At 41.3% G+C, this 18,418-nt stretch overlaps 1 protein-coding gene across 1 annotated transcript in view; it reads left to right on the forward strand.

The window, feature by feature from the left end:
• The window catches only part of COLEC12 (collectin subfamily member 12), a 92,885-nt gene extending 86,862 nt beyond the window's left edge, over nucleotides 1-6,023 (forward strand). Inside the window, exons 6-10 of the mRNA XM_083867186.1 lie at nucleotides 1,264-1,761; nucleotides 1,885-2,021; nucleotides 2,738-2,847; nucleotides 4,524-4,669; nucleotides 5,882-6,023. Coding sequence (XP_083723312.1) covers nucleotides 1,264-1,761; nucleotides 1,885-2,021; nucleotides 2,738-2,847; nucleotides 4,524-4,669; nucleotides 5,882-5,901 — 911 coding nt within the window. The 3' untranslated portion in view covers nucleotides 5,902-6,023. The remainder of the gene's footprint in view (nucleotides 1-1,263; nucleotides 1,762-1,884; nucleotides 2,022-2,737; nucleotides 2,848-4,523; nucleotides 4,670-5,881) is intronic.
• Nucleotides 6,024-18,418: the final 12,395 nt, after the last annotated feature.

The raw sequence follows: 18,418 nt of genomic DNA on the forward strand, positions 1-18,418 counted from the left end.
TACATAGCTAAAATGGGGATGTTATGAAAGAAGGTTCTGACTTAGCAAAATTTTATTCTGTCTGACTGACTGGATCTGCTTTTGATTTAGTTTCTAAAATAAGCAAGTGAAGGTGTGGAACGTCAAGAAACAAATCCTCAGTAAGAAGGAAATGTCTAAAAAATATATGTTGGACTATTCCCAGAAAGGTCCACCCTTACTGAAAAACAAGTTGCTATTTCACTTTAAGCCAGTTGTTAGTTTGCCAGAAGACATCCTACTCTGCTTAGTTTTTAATCCAGGGATGCTTTATTTTCTCCAGAAATAAATAGCATCATGCTTAGGAGGTTTCTCCCAGCCAAATATTATCCCAAATGAAAAGAACGCTCATATTTCCAATCAGATGTGAACCAGTATAAAATTCTAAGCACAGATATAAATCCATTGCTCCAAATAAAGTAAGGCTGCATTAGAGCCAAGATTACATGTCAGTAACCCTAACCATTCTCATTTCAACCAGACCTAAATGATTCCAGCTTGGAAATCTCTCTCTGGAGCAGTTTGAATTATGTAGATTAGTGGTGGGGGTGGGAAGGTATTGACAAGGGATTTGCTCATCCATGAACAGAATCCCAAATTGTTTTGTTGTTTATTGCTGTCACAGTATTGCCATTTCCTGTTGTGGGTTATTGTTCCCTGTCTTGTTAGAGCTGGCCAATTTGCAACTTCTGGTCTTTCCCAGAGTTGGCCTTTTGCTCACTATCAGTCATTTTCTCTCTTTTTGACACCCTGTTATTGACAGAGCAACAAACAGGATTAGGAGAAAAAGTTTCTGTGTCTAAGAGCAGAGAGATGAAACTAGAAGGAGAAGGGAGCGTGGCAGAGTGAGGGAACATGACCACCAACACACAGGACTAGTGCATAAACTGGTACAGACTAGTGCACAGAGTTTTGCAGTGACCTTGGCTGGTCCCCTGGGGCATCCAGTGTCACCATCCAGTTCACATGACTGGGCGTGTCATACACATACACATACAAAATACAGAGTATTTTCTGTATCTTGTATTTTGTGGAGATCAAGGAAAGAACAAGGAAAGTATATAGGACCTGGGAAGCAGCTGCACAGTTACAAGCACTGATGAAAGCAGCTGTTAGCCCAGTTTCTGTGTTGTTAAATATCCAGTGGCAGTGGTCTGAGATGTGTTAAACAAGCCCACCCCTCGTGGGCTTTTTTTGTTTTGTTGTCTGTGCATACCCCCACTTTGCATGCTTACATTGTTTCAGGCCCTCCTGGTCCGAGGGGACCTAAAGGTGACAGAGGCCCTCAGGGTCCTCTTGGCCCTGCTGGCCTAAAAGGACAAAAAGGAGAGAAAGGAGAGCCTGGACCACCGGGACCTGCAGGCGAGAAGGGCCCACCTGGGCCAGCCGGGCCACCAGGAGAAAAAGGAGGGAAAGGTTCAAGAGGATCGCCTGGTTCCAAAGGTCAGAGAGGTTCTCCTGGCAAGACAGGTCTGCCTGGACCAAATGGAGACCCAGGGCCACCAGGGCCACCAGGCAAGGATGGTCCACCGGGGCCTCAAGGCCCACCAGGATTTCAAGGGCTGCAAGGAACCGTGGGGAGCCCAGGGCTACCAGGACCACGAGGACTGACGGGACTGCCCGGAGTCCCTGGGCTGCCTGGTCCCAAGGGCCTCCCTGGCCCACCAGGGCCGCCAGGGCTGCCAGGTCCAGGGATGCCAATGGCTCTAAAGAGTGAACCCACGGCCGTGCCCGAGGCTAATGGTAAGCCACCAACACCCTGCATGCTCTAGATGGGTGTGGGTTCCTCCATTTGTTACTGGCCCTGTTACTGCTCCATTGAGTTACCAGTAACAGGATTAACATAAAAACAAATTCATGTCACAGGTTGTTCTCCCCATTGGAAGAACTATACAGAAAAATGCTACTACTTTTCAATTGAAAGAGATTTTTTTCAAGATGCAAAGGTATTCTGTGAAAAGAAAGAATCGCACTTGGTTATCATCAATGACAAAGAGGAGCAGGTAATTACCTTCTCTTGCTGTTCTTCAAGGAGGGAGTTTGAAGTTGTTTAACCTGTAGAAACCACAAGATAGTGGGAACCTGAGAGCACCTTGATTTCATATAGTAGAAGTAAACACATTGATTGACTCATTAGAATTTTGTCTACCCTCTGCCTGATCAGCAGCTTCTCCCTGTGCAGAAGGGTAGTGCGAGCAGAACTGATGCTGACCCTGAAGGTGGTGGGGACAGAGCAGTCAGAAAAGCTGCTAAGTATTGTAGAAGTTTTAAGGATGGAATCCTTGTGTACTATCAAAGTATTTTTTGCAGCAGTGAATATCATTTAATTTTAAATTATATGACTAGTATGACCCAAAATTAACTTTAATTTAATCTAACTTTATTTTTAATACTATTCAACATGGCAATGGAGATGGCAAGATACAATTCTTCACTCTTTGGGTTTTTTTCAATTTTTATCTATAAAATACTAGCTGTGACTTTATGTCATCCTAATTTTTATGTCTAGCTCTCTCTACCTCATTGCAAACACTGAAAGGGATTCTAGTCTGGGCAAGGGATCCCAAGGCCAACTTCTGCAACATATCTTCAGCTTAGAAAAATTTGGCCCTCCCTCTGGCCCTCCCTCTTCTAATAACAAGAGGCTTATGAAACCAGTATAGTTTATTGGCTCCAAAGACTGTTGTTCTTGTTATGGACTAAGATCTTTCTTTCACAGCAATGGTTAAAAAAGCAGATTTTTGGGAAAGGCAGCTTCTGGATTGGACTAACAGATTCAGAGAAGGAAAATGAATGGAGATGGGTGGATGGATCCATACCCGTTTACACGTACGTAAATAAAAAGCAGTGCTATCACTCTTGCTGACGCTTCTAAAAGCAGCATCTAGAGATTATCTAATGGATCTAGATGGTTGTAGATGCCAATAATTTGATTTCTTACTGGAGGTGCTGGGGTTCTTTCTCTCTTCCTTCTCCATGCACAAGGATTCCTTTCCTTGCCAGGAAGAAAACTGAATGTTGAATGAAAGAATCACATAACTACGCAGTGCAGTGTTTCTTGCCAAAACTTTCGCTTCTGACTTTTATTACAAAGTTGAGATGGAAAGTACAGTTTTACTGTTTTGGTTTGACTTTTCCTTATTTGCATTACAACTGGCTATAAATAGAGTACTCGCTCTGATAAAAAATGACCAGTCTTTAGATAAAGCCCAAATCCAAGTGGAAAGCATTCAACATAAGGAAAATGCATGAAATGAGGGCGTCTATACTTTGTCCAGCTGACAACTGAATTGGCAGCTTTCCAGGAATCCTAGGGCTACACCTAATTTGTCCTAAATGGAACAGATTGCAACCACCCAAATTTTTAATACTGAGGAGTAGACTAAAGAGTTTATACAACTGAACATGCTGTGCTTCAGAAAAACAGGCTACACAGTCAGTCAGATGTTACGAAATGATTAGCTGTGATCTCACTGGTGTTCATTTAGATGAAAAACATGGAAAAAGTCAGATTCATTTCAAATGAGCCGTAATATTTTCCCTTTTTTCTTCTTTCCCGTTTTCATCTTTCTTCCTCTTTATGGCAGCACGGTGACTGACCCTACTTAAGGTGCTGCTTTTAGTAGATTTCCACTACCCCATGGTTTTAGGTGCTCTGTCATAACCTCAGAGCTGTTGGTTACAGATTTTTGGAGTATTTCGTTACTTCTGGGAAGCTGTGTGTCCTCCCAGGTGCCTGATTGGACGCTCTCTGTCAGGCAGGCATGTTTTTTAGCTGAGCATGGACTGGCAGCCAGCAATCACAAGCTCTCTTCAACAACCTGTTTCTTCAGGAAAATGGAGTTTTTAAGTCCTGAGTTTGGAAACATTTCTCACTTGTTAAACAAAAACAGGATGAGGAAACACTTGCTGCAAGATTTTTTACTTGCTATGTTCAATTTCACCATCAAAGCTAAAAAGATGTGTGTAAATATACTATGTGCATTTCTTAAAAGTCTGTAGAATTCCCTTCCCATCTGAGCACATGTCCCTAAAACACATGGATCTTTGCTGTTCCTCCCAAGATGCCCACCTTTGGTGCAGTCAAAAGGCCTTTGCAGTGAGCAAGGGCAAGCTGCTGCCATTTTGGCAGTACCTCTGAGCCCGTGGGTTCTTCTCAGTCCCATCTGCCAGCAGGAGTGCGGTGTGCAGGTTTTGCAGGCTTGGAGCAATGCACATGGAGCATGGAGCACTCCCAGTGTGTGTGCATGATGTACACTCAGAAACTAAAATAAAGTTCATTGGTCTAAATTTAGGTCTCTGAGTTTTGGCAGCCTGAGGCCAAATAGATTCCCTTCTCTGTAATACATCTGTTTTCCATTTTCAGCAAGAGTCATGTATTGTTTGTTTCAATGTGTATTTCCCGTTCAGAACAGATCTCATGATGTTTTCGTTAATTTCTTGTGGTGAAAACCTGCCATGTGTGCTGTGTTGTGCAATCATATCTCTTGCTTTTTTGTGGAAAGAAACTGGAAATTTGGGCAGCCTGATAACTGGAGTCATGGACACGAGCTAGGGGAAGACTGCGCTGGGTTGATCTATGGTGGGCTCTGGAATGACTTCTACTGTGAAGATGTTCACAATTTCATTTGTGAAAAAGACATGGACAAAGGTAAGCAAGGCCCTTGATTTGATTATTTCATCTTGCCCATAGTAAATGTCCCACAGCTGGAGGTGAGATCTTGGCTAAATGCTACGGCAGTGCCTTGTTGAGGAAGAGGGGAAATCACATGTGGAACACTTCTACTCAGATCCAGATGCTGAATTTATTGTACCTGGAAAAAGCAGCCTCGGAGCTGGCAATAGCCATGGCATGCTCAGCATCTTGACCATTTCCTGTAGTCTTTACGCATGCCTAAAATTTTGGGCACAAAATTATGATGATGATGATGATGATGATGATGATGATGATGATGATGATTTGGCACATGCTCCAGATCCTACCCACACAGAAAGCTGTCTTTATAGGGTCAGTGGCCACACAAGGAAAGCCGCCTTAGGGTGGCTCAGGAACCAAAAACTAAAAAGACTTTGTTTTGAAAGTCTGTGCAATAGGAGGCACTTGGTGACTGCTAAGAAGATCTTAAAATTCCCATCACTGCCAGAAGATGTCCCATGGGACTGAGAAGCTGGGTCCATAGGCCATAAGCATCTCATCTGTTGCAGCTGGAGAGAAAGACTCATAAACTGCCAGTGTGGCCCAGCAGTCAGCCAGGTGTTTGCCACAGGGCATCTCTTTCTGTTGACACAGGCATTTCTGCAGGAGCAGAGGGCAGGTGGTTCCCATGGCTGCTTAGAGCCTGGCCCCGTCATCACAGAACATGGTCAAAGCTGGTGTTTGTGTTCATGGTGGGGCTCTGCCTGAAATGTTATCTCCTCCATACAACCTGTTTAAACATTGTTTTGCCAAGAATGCCTGGCTCCTCCAGTTGGAAGCTTGTCAGTTGAATTTCAGTGAAGGCAGACATAAATGTCAACTAGAGCCAAAATTACATCCCATCCATAGTCCCCCTAAGACAAAACTAAGTGCTGAACAAGCTTTGCGTGTATAATTCTGTTTGGATGTCCAGAGGGAAAGACCAAGTTTAAGTAACAATATGATTTACCCTTGTTTCCCTACATACATTTGTTATTTTAAGAAAACTTCAAGGTTTGCAAATATTTATCCTCCAGGACTTACAGGATCTGAATACGAGTCTGCTCAAATCTTTTACGTACCTTGATCTCTGTAAGTTTTCTTTTTGGAAATTTGTTTAATCTTCACAGGCTTTTTACAGGATTTATTTTTTTCTCTTTGTTTTTCTTGTTTTCTCTTATACTATAGAGCAAGTTCTTGGAGTGTAATAGGCTGTGACTTTATGGATACCTTCATATTAAGGAAATTTACATAAAGAAGAAGAAAATCCTGGGAAAGAGCAACACTGACTTCCAAAATTGAAAAAAAAAATGAAAACAGAAAAAAGCAAGCACTGAAAACTGATTTTAAAGCATCAAGGAATTCAGCAGTAACTCTTCTCCAGCCTCCTGTAATTATTTAAGGCCTTTCAACCCTCAGCATCAGGAAATACTGTTGGACTAATTCTGTTTTAGATTTTCTTCCCAACCAGTAACCACATCCATAAGCAGCTTGTGTCTTCTGAGAAAAGACATTCTATCAATCTGAGTAAGACTGTTGGTCACCTACATAGAAAAACATATAAAGCAACTGTGTAAACAGTTGCTTCATTTGCTAAAATCCCAAATGTAGGAAAATTATACAGATACACGAATATATAGATTTTATATAAATATATATATATAGTCCAACTCTTATCAATAATATGGAATATACTTTTAAGAGCTTTTAAAACTTTGTATTTTTGTACAAAATATTTGCTTTTTACAATTGTTCTCTTTTTTACTGACTTTTTTTACAAATATAGTGCACAGGGGCCAAAGAAAACAATAAAGGTACTAATAATTCATTAAGGTTTGCTGTCAGGCCTAGCTCAGCTATAGAGAAATATTTTTCCAGTTAGAAACATTTTTACTTTCCCAGATGATTTGTTCTGGTTAAATAACTTTTAAAGCAGATTTTAGATAGTGTTTTCCTTACTGTATGCAGTCTAGTCTGCATGTGTAACAATTAAGTTGACTAAGGACTAGATACTCATTATAGCTCTGATCACAGCTAGTGTTTCATTGGGGTACTATGGAAAGACTATTTTAATAAAAGCTCTTCCTTCCTTCCTTCCTTCCTTCCTTCCTTCCTTCCTTCCTTCCTTCCTTCCTTCCTTCCTTCCTTCCTTCCACCTACATTCCTTCCACTCAGGAGAAAATTCCATGGAAGTAAATCTCCAATTTTTAATAATAATTTTGAAATGTTTTCATTCCTTCTCCCTTCTCGTAAGGAATTCTACCCCAGTAGGTGCCACACATACTGCAGGTCAAGCCCAGGTGAGAGACTTTATGAAAAGAGAAACAAAGAAGCTGCACACACTGAAATATTTGTTTTTATGATAGATTCCAAGATTTGGTGAGAAAAGCATGCCATACTCAGAAAAGTCTAATAAACTTGCACTTCTCCAAAGTGCTTTGTAAATTGATCTCTCTGTTATTTTGGACCAGTACTTCTCTCCCAAACAAAGTAGAAAATAAAATATGCTGCAAAGCAGAAAGAGATTATATCATAACCCTGCCAGTTTCCTCCACAGTCCCATGAGCCATTGTCTAGGCAGCAATATTGCTTATCAGGAATTTAAAAAATTAGTGAGCTAATTCACTAGCAGAAAACCTGGAATTCATTTCCAGTTTTTATACCCTTCTCACAGCCACATGCTTTACAATGAAGGAAGTTGTTTTGGCTTCTTGGGAAGGAGAGCTGTTTTTCCATTGCCTCCTGACCTGCCATTTACCTTGGCTGAATGCAGATAAGTTTGTTGAAATACTCCAGCTCTATTGGAAAGAGACAAGATTTTCTACTTAGATTTTCAAATATTGCTCCTAAGATCAACCAGTTAAAGACTGCTGTTTCCCTACATCTCACACTCCCTCCAGTGTTTTAAATTTCAATTATCTTTTTTTTTCCAAAATACACCAAATACTACATTTGGGAATCTGTCCTGTGGGTTCAAATTAGATATGAGAGAGGAACAACATGAAAATTGCATCTACTTAATTAAAAGTGAAAGGTCTATGTATTACAGCTGCAGAAACCCTGTGTCACCATCAAGGAGGCGGGGCTTGTCTTCAGACAGTCTAGATTTCGTGAGCCTTTTCTTTTGGCTTTTTCATAAGGTTTTGAATACAACTTGATTCTGCCATGCACTGTCATGCCATACTAACGAGTTGTGTGTAGACACATGCTATAGTGTTTACATACATATTTACACATTGTCTGTGGAGATGATGTTAAACTGCTATTTTTGGATAATGAGGTACAAAACAAGTATTTTACATGCCCAGAGAGCCTCACAAACCCTGGTGAGTGGAGTCTTGAAAAACCACACAGAAGTGGAAGCACTGCTACCTTTGTTTTGAATGTTAGCTTATCTTGGTGAAATGAGCCTGTTTCGAGCGTCTGTCACATTAAATTACATTCTTCATGCTTTTGATTGATGTCACAGACTTCTATCACCAAAAGAAGTGAAAGAGAAACCTCTGTTTAAGTTCAAGCTGTATTGCTTCTTTGCCCAGATTTCATCCTTCTCTTCCTTCAGCAACAGCAGTGATGGTACATACACGAGATCAGATTATCCAAGAGTTATCTAGTGTCCTCCAGTCAGAGGAATGACAAGCTGAGGACACTGAGAAATGAGACGTGACTGGGCTCACACCCTCTGTTCACACACTTGAATCAAACACTGCAGTTGTTACACAGAACTGGATTAAGAGGGATGCTGCAGTTGCATGCCAGACGTGTCCAGTCATCCTTAAAATATGGCCTGAGCGAGACAGACCACTCTTTTGACCTAGTATTCCTGCAGGAAGGAAACAGAGATGTCCAATGGCAACAAGGATTGAAATCACTGAGATGTCCAAGAGAGTGTTAAGACAGCTCAGGAACATGTCACAGAAAGGAGAGATTGGCAGGAGCGCAAGTAGGACACCAGAATGGGCCAAGAAATTGTCATGAAAGTCAGACCTGCCACTCCTTAATGGGAAAACATCCCCATCAAATCTTTCTGTATGGTTTGAGTAATATTGCAGGTTGTATGGAAAATCTTAAGTGATAGCAAATTATTTTGTCCCAGCTTGAGTTTTTGCATTCCTTCTTATGCATGAGTATTGGAACTTGTCATATTCTCATACACATTCTCATCATCCTTCTTGTTTCACATAAAATTAAATGCAAGTTCATATACCCTGGCAAGCACTGGGACTGTTGGAAGAAAAAGAGGGAAGAGCAGAGAACGTACAAAGTCATTGTGATTTACATTAAGTTCTGGATTTCTTAATGTCATTTCTGAGTTGTTTCATTAATTTATTTGGAAATGCCTTCGGCTGATTAGAGCTTGTAAGTCTCAACTGTCATTTCCTTTGTTGTCAATAATTAATACTTGCAAATGTTCCAATAAAGGAATCACTAAGCGGAGACATGGAAATGAATGTTGTTAACTGTGCATGTGTGTGTAACTAAGAGGGATATGGAGATCAGAGAGAGGTGGAGCCAGAACATTCATAGGTATTAAAAATCAAAGTGATTAAGCTTTTTTCCATTAAAGCCTTTGTTTTCACTTACACCTTCTTGGTTCTGAGCATGACTCGGCCATCTTATCCCATAATTGCAGGTTTAGTGCCTTGCCCTTGCAGCACATAGGGGCTAGGAACATGAATTTGAAGGTCTGATTTGAACAAGACCTTTAAGAAGGGCTGAAGCCCTTTGCTGCTTACTGTCCTAACACTCCAAACACCTCAGATGGGCCTCCAGGTGAGGGATGTCCTGAACTAAGTCGCATCAGTCCCCACATTAGACATTATTATGGCTTAAATTGTCTCTCTCTCAGATGGCTGACCTCCTCTTTTAATTTTCTGTTCCTGACAAGTAGCTACTCTGCTTTTAGCAAGTAACAGTGTGTCTGATCACTGGCAAGGCGAGGAGCTGGTCAGAGGGCAGCCACTGGCTGTGGCAAGAAAATGATCTGCAAGGAGTAGGGGAACAATGGCCGAGTCGATTCACCTGTGAGAAAACAAAACCACTTTTTCCCCAGTGCAGGCTCCTTGCCTAGGAGCACAGCAGCTCACACATCTGTAGCATCCAAAAGGAACAAGAAGGCTCCAGCCCCAGCCTCCAGACTTGCTTTAGTTTTCCTCCCTCACTTCTGTGGGTGTCTGTGCACCCCAGAGATGTTGGCTCCTCCATGAGCACCTGGCTGTCCCCAGAGCAAGCTCGGGGCTGCCCTGTGCAGGTGTCGGGGCTCACCCAGGTGAGAGGCCAGCAGTGGGACAGCTGCCCATGCTTGGCACTCCCCCAGGCTGGGACACCCTGGGCTCCCCAGGGCTTGGGTAGGAGCCGGAGGAGGAAATTCTTGGTGCTTACCCCATTCAGAGGTACCTTGGGCATGTATAAATGGGATAGTAAACTGCCTTACAGACAAAACCCTTGCTCCCCAGAAACCAGGCCTTCCTAAAACCAGAGCCTATTTGTTCATTCACGATCTCCGCCTCATTTTTTCCATGCTGTTTAGTGGGGGGAAAAAAATCTTGGCTAAAAAAACTTTTTGAAAGTTCTCATCTGTTTTCTTTCATATGGTAGAATACGTTTGTTTTTTCTTCCCATCTGGCTCAGAGATGAAAAAAACATTCTTTGATTTCGTTTTCAAAATAAACTCAGTGTAACACTACAAAGTTTGTGTGGAGATGTTTTGGGGTTTTTTTAGACCAAAACAATAAAAGCAAATTACTAGGCAAATAATGCCCTTTTTGGAGAAGATCTTGCATGCCATGATGATTTTCTTACCCAGAGAACTTCCCAGAGGCATGTAAGTATTGCCAGCCCCATTTTGTGACTAGAAGAAAAAGGAGATTTTCAAGAATGTGATTCATTTTGATGTCTTGTTTTTGAGATTTTGGTTTTGTTTATCAGGGAGGTGATTTTTAGAAGTGATTTTTCCAGTGAAACCGACATTGGCATAGAACAAATTATTTTTCAGATGCCTTATTTAGGGGAGTGGGCTTTTCAGTGCTAAATTAAATGGAATGGTATCCTTCTCCCATCCCCCTGCATATGGGAGGCAACCATTTCTGCTGCTCTTTTGGAGAGCAGAGGTCAGCCTGATCACAGCAGAGGAACACCAGTAGAGTAGAGCAACGTCCTGTGTGGGTACGAGTTCACACCTGACATTAAATTACCAAGACACCCCCTTATCAGAAACAAGAAGGTTAAAGGACTGCTGAGACCTTTGATTCCTCTGCAGCTCAACTTCAACAAATCTTCCCAAAGCCATACCAACTTACACTTTAAAAATAGTTACGGGTTGCTTTGTCCCTTTAATCATTTTGGCTGCTGTTCACAAGCTTTATTAGGAATCTTCTTCTAATAACCAGTGTGAATGCAATTATGTCCAGTTTAGACACATTTGTTCTGGTTCCAGTGCTGTCCTTTAACTTAAACAGCATTTCTCCTGGGACCGTCAAGCAATTGCAGTGGTCAGTGTGGAGCCATTCATCTTGAGACACAGTAAGGAGTGGTTGGGAACAAACACATCCCTTTGACCAGCTGGGGAGCCCTGATGACAGAGCCTGGCTCTGACCCCACCATCCAGCCCCACAAGGGATTATCTGAGGACACTCTGGGCATCTTGATGAATGGTGGAAGTTTCCATATTCCTTTTTGTTAGTCTTGCCAGAGAACAGAGAGCAACAAAATGGGTATAAAGGGTGGTTTCCTGCTGAATTAGAGTAGGTTACAAGTGCCTGGCTTTTTATAAGGCAGTAACACATTTTATAAAGCATTTGAAAAATCAGTCGGTATAACTGTGCTTAAAAGCACTTATTCTTGGGTTTACACCAGAGTGGAATCTAAGTTCAGGTTATACTTAGGTCCTTGATCTTTAAGAGATTAAAGTCTCCAATTCAGAGATTAGCATGAGACTTCTGCTTTTTCTATTTGTCCTACCAGGGCACAAATCTACAGCTCAGGCATCAGTGTGATTCCAGGCTCTAAGGGTTGCTTCCAAATTCCCCATATTTGCAGTCCTGCTCCTGCCAGCCCTGCCAGAGGTCCCACTGATGGAAGCTACAAGTCTGAAATGTGACTTTGGAATAATTTTGTTTAGGAATTCCTCTCATTCAAAAGTCTGGGCATATTGCAAAGATGACATTTCTTTAATTCCATTTCAATTACCTCACTCATTTAAAACAGATGATGAATTATTTTTCTGAATGGCAACAATGTATTTTTGTCCAGTTTGGTTGTTTATGTAAAAATAAAAGCCTGGAAGTGGAAATCAAACAAAGCATCCTTGGCAGTGCAGTATCCCACTGCAGCAGGCAAATAATGTTCCTGGATTATTGCCTGTGAGAACAGCACAAACTGATATCTGAACACAGACAGCTCCATCCTATCTGCTTGTAGAAGCAAACTTACCTACAGGCACAGCCTTGTCACTGGTTCATCATCTGACAGACTGGGGCAACCCTGCTTTCCTGCTGTATTTCAAAGAAACTGTAGGGGATAAGAAACAAAAAAAGTAAAGTGAGAAGAGCTGATGACAGAAGGGGAACAGAGAAAAAGAGAAAGAGACAGCTCAGGGAGCAGAAGAAAAAAATATGGAGAATGATTGAGGAGCATAATGAACCCTGATGTCCTCATCGTGGTTTCTAGTAAGATCAACCACAGAGGAGCTCTCTTCTCAGAAACAACATAACAGGCAGTGTCGTGGTTCTTGTAATTCCCATTCTCAGCTGTGAAAGGAACACATCCCTGACTTGCAAGAAAGGCATGTCATTCAGTGAGTGCCTGAAGTCATGTAATACTTTCCCAGCACAAACAAAAATTCCTGGTGGCTCCAGGTCTTCTGGGAGCTGGGTTGAGGCTTTTGTTTTGGTGGTGGGTTGGTTTTTTCTACACGTTTTTTTCCATCTACACGAGTTTTGAAACACAGAATATTTTCTAGTTTTCCATCTGTATTAGAAGTACAAAACTCAATTTTGGAAGAAAGAACAAAAGCAAGAACATACAGTAGGTCTCCAAGCAACAAAACACTGTGTGCAGTGGAAAATACGTCCACAGCAGTATTTGGGCATGCAGCTCCCTTTCTATACTAAATTCTTATTGGTATTGACATTTGAACAGGTGCACTTTATGAAGTGAAACATGGATCTTTAGTAAACAAGCTTTAATTTTAAAAAAAGCTACAGAAATGTATACATGCTGAAAAGGGGGATACAAAATGGAGGTAGCTTTGTTTCTAAAAACAGACAGTTGTTGAATTTGAACACTAGAGACACTTCAATTCCAAATATCCTTGAATTTGCTTTAACAGTAGCATTTTTAAATGGCCAACCACTGATTTTCCCCAATTTTTAACTTTAAGATGCAAAAGTTGGGGACTCTCAGCAGTCACCAACTAGTGGTTTCATGGAAAAAAAAAAAAACTAATTTCAAAGGCAGATTGGATCTTTGCATACCATTTTATCCAGATTAGCCATGTTAGGAGTGGGAAGGTGGTCAAAAGTCCAGGTCAGGACTTTTCACTAGCTGAATTAACCCTCTTTGTGGAGAAGGAGAGCACTTCATTTATTTCAGACATCACCATGAGGTCTCCCAGTCTGCATCCATCTTGTGGCATCTTACATATGAGAAAATTCTAAAAATAAAATAAGGCAAGAAAAACCACAGGCAGAACAGCTGTTGTTCTACCCAGACAAAGCTTTGAATGAAACCCCTTATGACGGACCAGACTCTGCAATTGAAAAGCCATTTACATTTTCAAGTCTGATTCCAGCTGTAAATCTTCAGTTATATATATGACAGATTAAAAGATTCTGGCCTCATTGCACTTCTCCCTGGCAAGAGAAAAACCATCTGTACAGCATCACTTGTGGTTGCTTCAACTCTGTAGGTACAAATTTTTAAAGGACATGGTGATATATTTTTTCATTTCCCTTCTCTTTATTTTAGCATGCAGAAAAATCACGTGCATGGCATTTTTTCCCAACCCTGTGGTTGTTGGGACTCTGGCTCAGAAGACTGATGTGTTTTGATTTGCTCTTTTCCCTTAATTTGAGGGGCTACTGCACTATTTCCTTTGTGATTATACCAGCCAGGGTAAAAACCTTGTATGAATGTAAACGGCTGTGAAACCTGGAAAAAGAGCCAGGAATGCTGCTCTCTTTCCAAGCACAGAGAGACAGTGAAAATGAGTGTACACCATGTAATAGGCTGCACAAACCCATCTGGAACTGACTCCCACAGCACTCTGGCCATGCTCTGGGCTACTCACGCCATGGGTACGGGATGAGGAATGACAGTCCTTCCACATGGAGTGCCAAGAACAAGATTCCTGGAACCCAGGCAAGCCTTGTTTTGACAGTTTAATCACTGTTTGAGAAGTACATGGCTCTTGCACCACAGTAGTTGGAGACAGGTTTCTCCCTCCACTGCTGATGCTGCAGCCAGAGGTGTTCCCATGCCCAAAGACCCCAGATAAGACTGGGTCAGCTCTTTTCCAATGCACCTTGCAATGTTCAGCCCTAATTTTTGAACATTTTGAAAACGAAGTTGAAGAAATCAGGTGAAGAATCTGAAGATCTGCTGGGAAAATAAAAACAAAAGTAGAAACAACACCAAAGAACAGGTAAATCCTTTGATCATTAGCTAAAGCATGTGATAAGTGGAGCTTAGGGAAAAGAAATAATTTGTCATAATTTATTGTCAGTGTGACCAGTGCTGTCAGGCACTGGGAGGGAGTGCACACCACATGCTTCTCCTGCAGGAGGTGACACATCTGAGAAGACACAAAGCATAATACCAGTGGGAGGATAGAATCAGATCCATTGCTTCTGTTCAAAAGAGATTGCTACCTGAGAATGAAAAACCAATAGGAAGGGATTTATTCAGACATTTACTCCTTGGTGCTTTACTACTCAGGGCTATCTTCTCCCACTGCCAAGGGTATGGTCATTGGCTGTGTCAGATACGCCATGCTGTGTAAACATCTCAGCCACCCCACAGAATCCAGTACCTGTGGCACCATTTGGTGAGCAAAGAGTGCTCACCAAACATGCCACCAATGCCATCCAGCACCACACACAACCTGGACCTAATTTAGTGTGGTTCACATAATGACGACTATAATGGCCTAAACATTAAATTCTAGAGCAGGAAGTGTGTGCACTTGAAAAATATATTAATTGAAACATCAGCTAAAGGACTTTCGAGTTGCCTTCTAATCCTACAACTAATACATCAGAGCAAATTATATCATTTACATGCCAATCAGACAAAAAAGAAAAAAAAACTTAGAGAGCATTGTGGTGAATGTAACACTTAACTTCAGCATTTGAATTTACTGGAGCAGCAGGTTTTTTTCTAGTAGTGCTCATACCATGGTGGTGAGTTTTAAAATAGACTGTCCCATGCCCCTAACTGAATGCCACTGTAGTTTAGGCAACAGAAGTTAGAGGTATCTAAATGTTTTTCCAGGAAATCAGGTGAATTTTCCCTTGTGTTTTAAAAGCTCTATAGCCTGACAACAGAGGATTTACCCAGCAGATGTCCATCCCTCTGTTCACAGGTTCTCTGCAAACACACTCAGTCTTTAGAGTCCTTTCTCCAGGGCAGTCAACTAGATTAAGTCCTGCCACTGTAACACAAGATTTCTATGTGTAGCAGTCTGTCACAAAACCAGATCATTTTCTTCCAAGCTTGTCAGATTTTTTTTTTTTTTAAGTAAATAAAACAGTAGTTTGCTATAATAATTAAAGTCTGAGGCTGGCAGAGCTGTAGGAAATAGGGGTACCACTATCAATTTTCTTGATTACATTTGGCAAAGATCTAAAGGCCTGGTGTGGTAAATCAATTAAATTTTGCTTGGCTTTAAACAGATCACTGGTCCCATTGATCAATGTCTAAAAGACTCCTCACCCCAGTTTCTCTTAGTATCCAGTACAGATGCTGATGGATTTTTGTCAACCGAAGAACAGCTTTGTGAGTATTCCCACAGAAACACCTGCAAAATATTTTAAGAAAGTTGGCTGAAAGATGGAGTAGAAATATAAACACACAGAAAAATGCACTAGTACAAGATATTTGTAACTGAGTAAGGAAAACCACCCTTTGCCTCATTTACAAAACAGATAGCAGCTGACCAAAATAATTACTTCTTCTCCTTACATGAGGCAATGAATGAAAGGCCTATACTGAGTAGGCAGACAGAATTTAGGGAGTAGGATTTAAGAACAGGACTCTTAGAGGTTGCCTCTATACCTCCTTTTGTAAAAGCAGCAAAAATTCTGTGATCTATCTGTAGAGAAAAACGTGAACTTGTATTGTTGCCATATAAACTGCAGAACTAAGGTCTACCAGCTTCTACCTGTGAGAACAGGGGCACAGAAGTAGTGAGATATGGCAACACTCACTGGCTGCAAACAGCACCAGCACTACTCCAGGAAGATTGATCCCACCACCAGCACCTCCCAATTTCCCCTTTGCCAAATACTCCCAGCTCAAAAAGCTGGGATAAGATTTGTGTGTACTGCTTGCTCTGCTTCAGATGGCCTTACTTGCAACCTCTTCCTCTGATTTACACTTTTCTCATGTGAAGAAGTCACAGAGGTTTTTAAAACATTTTTGGATCCACAGCTTCAGCAAGAAAATGGCTCTGCTGCCTGCTGTTGAAACACAAATTACTCTTCCAGCCCTGGAATTTAAAGGAAAGCTCCATGTGGCTATATTTAGTCTCTCTAGAGTCTAAAAGATGCCTGAATAATCTTAGGAACCTTCAGGTGAATACTTTGGAAAATTATTACTGTTCCCTTGGGTAACCCAGGGAAGTAATTTATATGTGAAACTTAAGTAGGTGAGTTATATATAACAAGAAACAATGTGATTGATAGAAAGCTGTAGTCAGGTATTATATTTTGTCATTTGGGTATTTTATCTTCAGGTTAGAAACCACACTGTTACCTGAGCATTCTTACTGCTGTGAAGTACTGGGGCACCTCAGATTACTAATCCTACTCTAAAAAATTCAGGGGGAAATATATTTCCTTTGGTGACTGACTTTGTGTGTTAGGCAACTTTTTGCACATATTTCTCCATGCAATGAGTTCTCTTTTTTTTCTCCCACCTGATCTGAAGGAGTGTAAAACAACTTGAAAAACAAGGAGAAAACGTACCACAATGTCACTTAAATTGGCACTTAGAGTCAAGGGAAAGTAAATAAAGTGAAACTACTTCAAGTGTGTCCTTCCCCTTAAACTTCTTCCCCAAGTGCCAGGGGAACTTCCTTGTGTGGTAGTGAATGCTTTCCTTCAGCCCTTTGCCCAGATCCCAAGGTTCAGCAAAGCACAGGAACTTGTCTAGGAATTTTTCTTTGGACCTACCTACATGCTTAAAATATATGCTAGCAGACTGTATTATTAACAATAATCTAGTGAAACCTTGTTCCTGTATTGTTTTTACAAATCTATTGCTGTCACAGCTCTGAGCACAAGCTCCAACTGGTTTAAAATCCAAAATCATAGCTCAGGGGCTCAGAGTTTCTTGTGCTGCCATCCAAACACTCTTGTTTTAATTACATAATTGTGAAATTCCTCAACAATAAAAAGCCCAGTGGTCAGTAACTGTGCCAAACTGTTAGAATAGTTAGAGAATTTAAGTCATTATGAAGAATTCAATACCAAATGTTGTGAGGAAACTGAAACTGCTAATGTTATGATTGTGAATATGCAAAGAATCCAGACTTGTTAGAGTCTGAGGAACCAGCTAACTACAGAGAGGAATCACAGCGACATTGCAGGTACTACAGTGTTAGATATATCTCTGTATACATGCAGTTTGCAATCAGGTTTCATGGTTCTCTGTCTCAGGACCATAACCAAGTCCTAGAAAAAGCGAAAAGTTGATCACATTTTTTTTCAGTTTTGTAAGAAGCATCTAAGGTCAGCAGTCATCTTGAAAAGCAACAGATCTGAAATTATCTTGAGCAAGTCAATTTAGCCATTACTCCTAGGCTGCAGCCTGCTGAACAGTGGGTGTGTGCAAGCATCCTGCCAGTATGCTGGTCTGCGCCACTTGCCAGAACACAGCAAAAGAGAAGTAGAGGAGATCATTAAGTCATTTCTGTCATTGAGATCCATCCCACCTAATTTATGGTACTCAACTGAGTGCCTAAAAGATAAGCATACTTGTCCTAGGCTCTCTGTATGGGCAAAAAACCACCACAGTGTCACTTTCTCACCTAAATCCTGAATCACCCCTTTACTTTATTGGAAGATGTGTTTGTGAAGGCTGGGCTCCTCGTTTAGTTTCACACAGGACTGGAATCTGTGCCTTACTGAAGGAACAGAGCTATTTATGAAATCTAAAATTGAATACAAATTAGTTGGTCTTTTACCCCTCACCTTTCATTTCAATGCATCAGAGCCTGCCATCCCCACATCTTTTGTAGGAGTGATGTTCAAGAACTTAGCTTCAAGGCTCTTCATCCAGGAGGGACCCAAGAAGAAAACAGCCTTACCACTCTGCCTAGTGATGACTAGGGAGATCTTTTAAGTAGTCTCAGAGCCTAAGAGGGCTCTGCAATCAAGTAATGCCATTTTGCCATTGTGGGTATTAGCGTTCTCTTCGTTTGCTTGTTTTCACTTAGGCTGATTCTTCTGCTGGGAGACTACAGGGGACTTTCTATGAGAGTCTCAGCAACCTGCTGGACCCATG

The sequence above is a fragment of the Zosterops lateralis genome (assembly GCF_965231275.1).
Source record: "Zosterops lateralis genome assembly, chromosome: 1".
NCBI lineage: Eukaryota > Metazoa > Chordata > Aves > Passeriformes > Zosteropidae > Zosterops > Zosterops lateralis.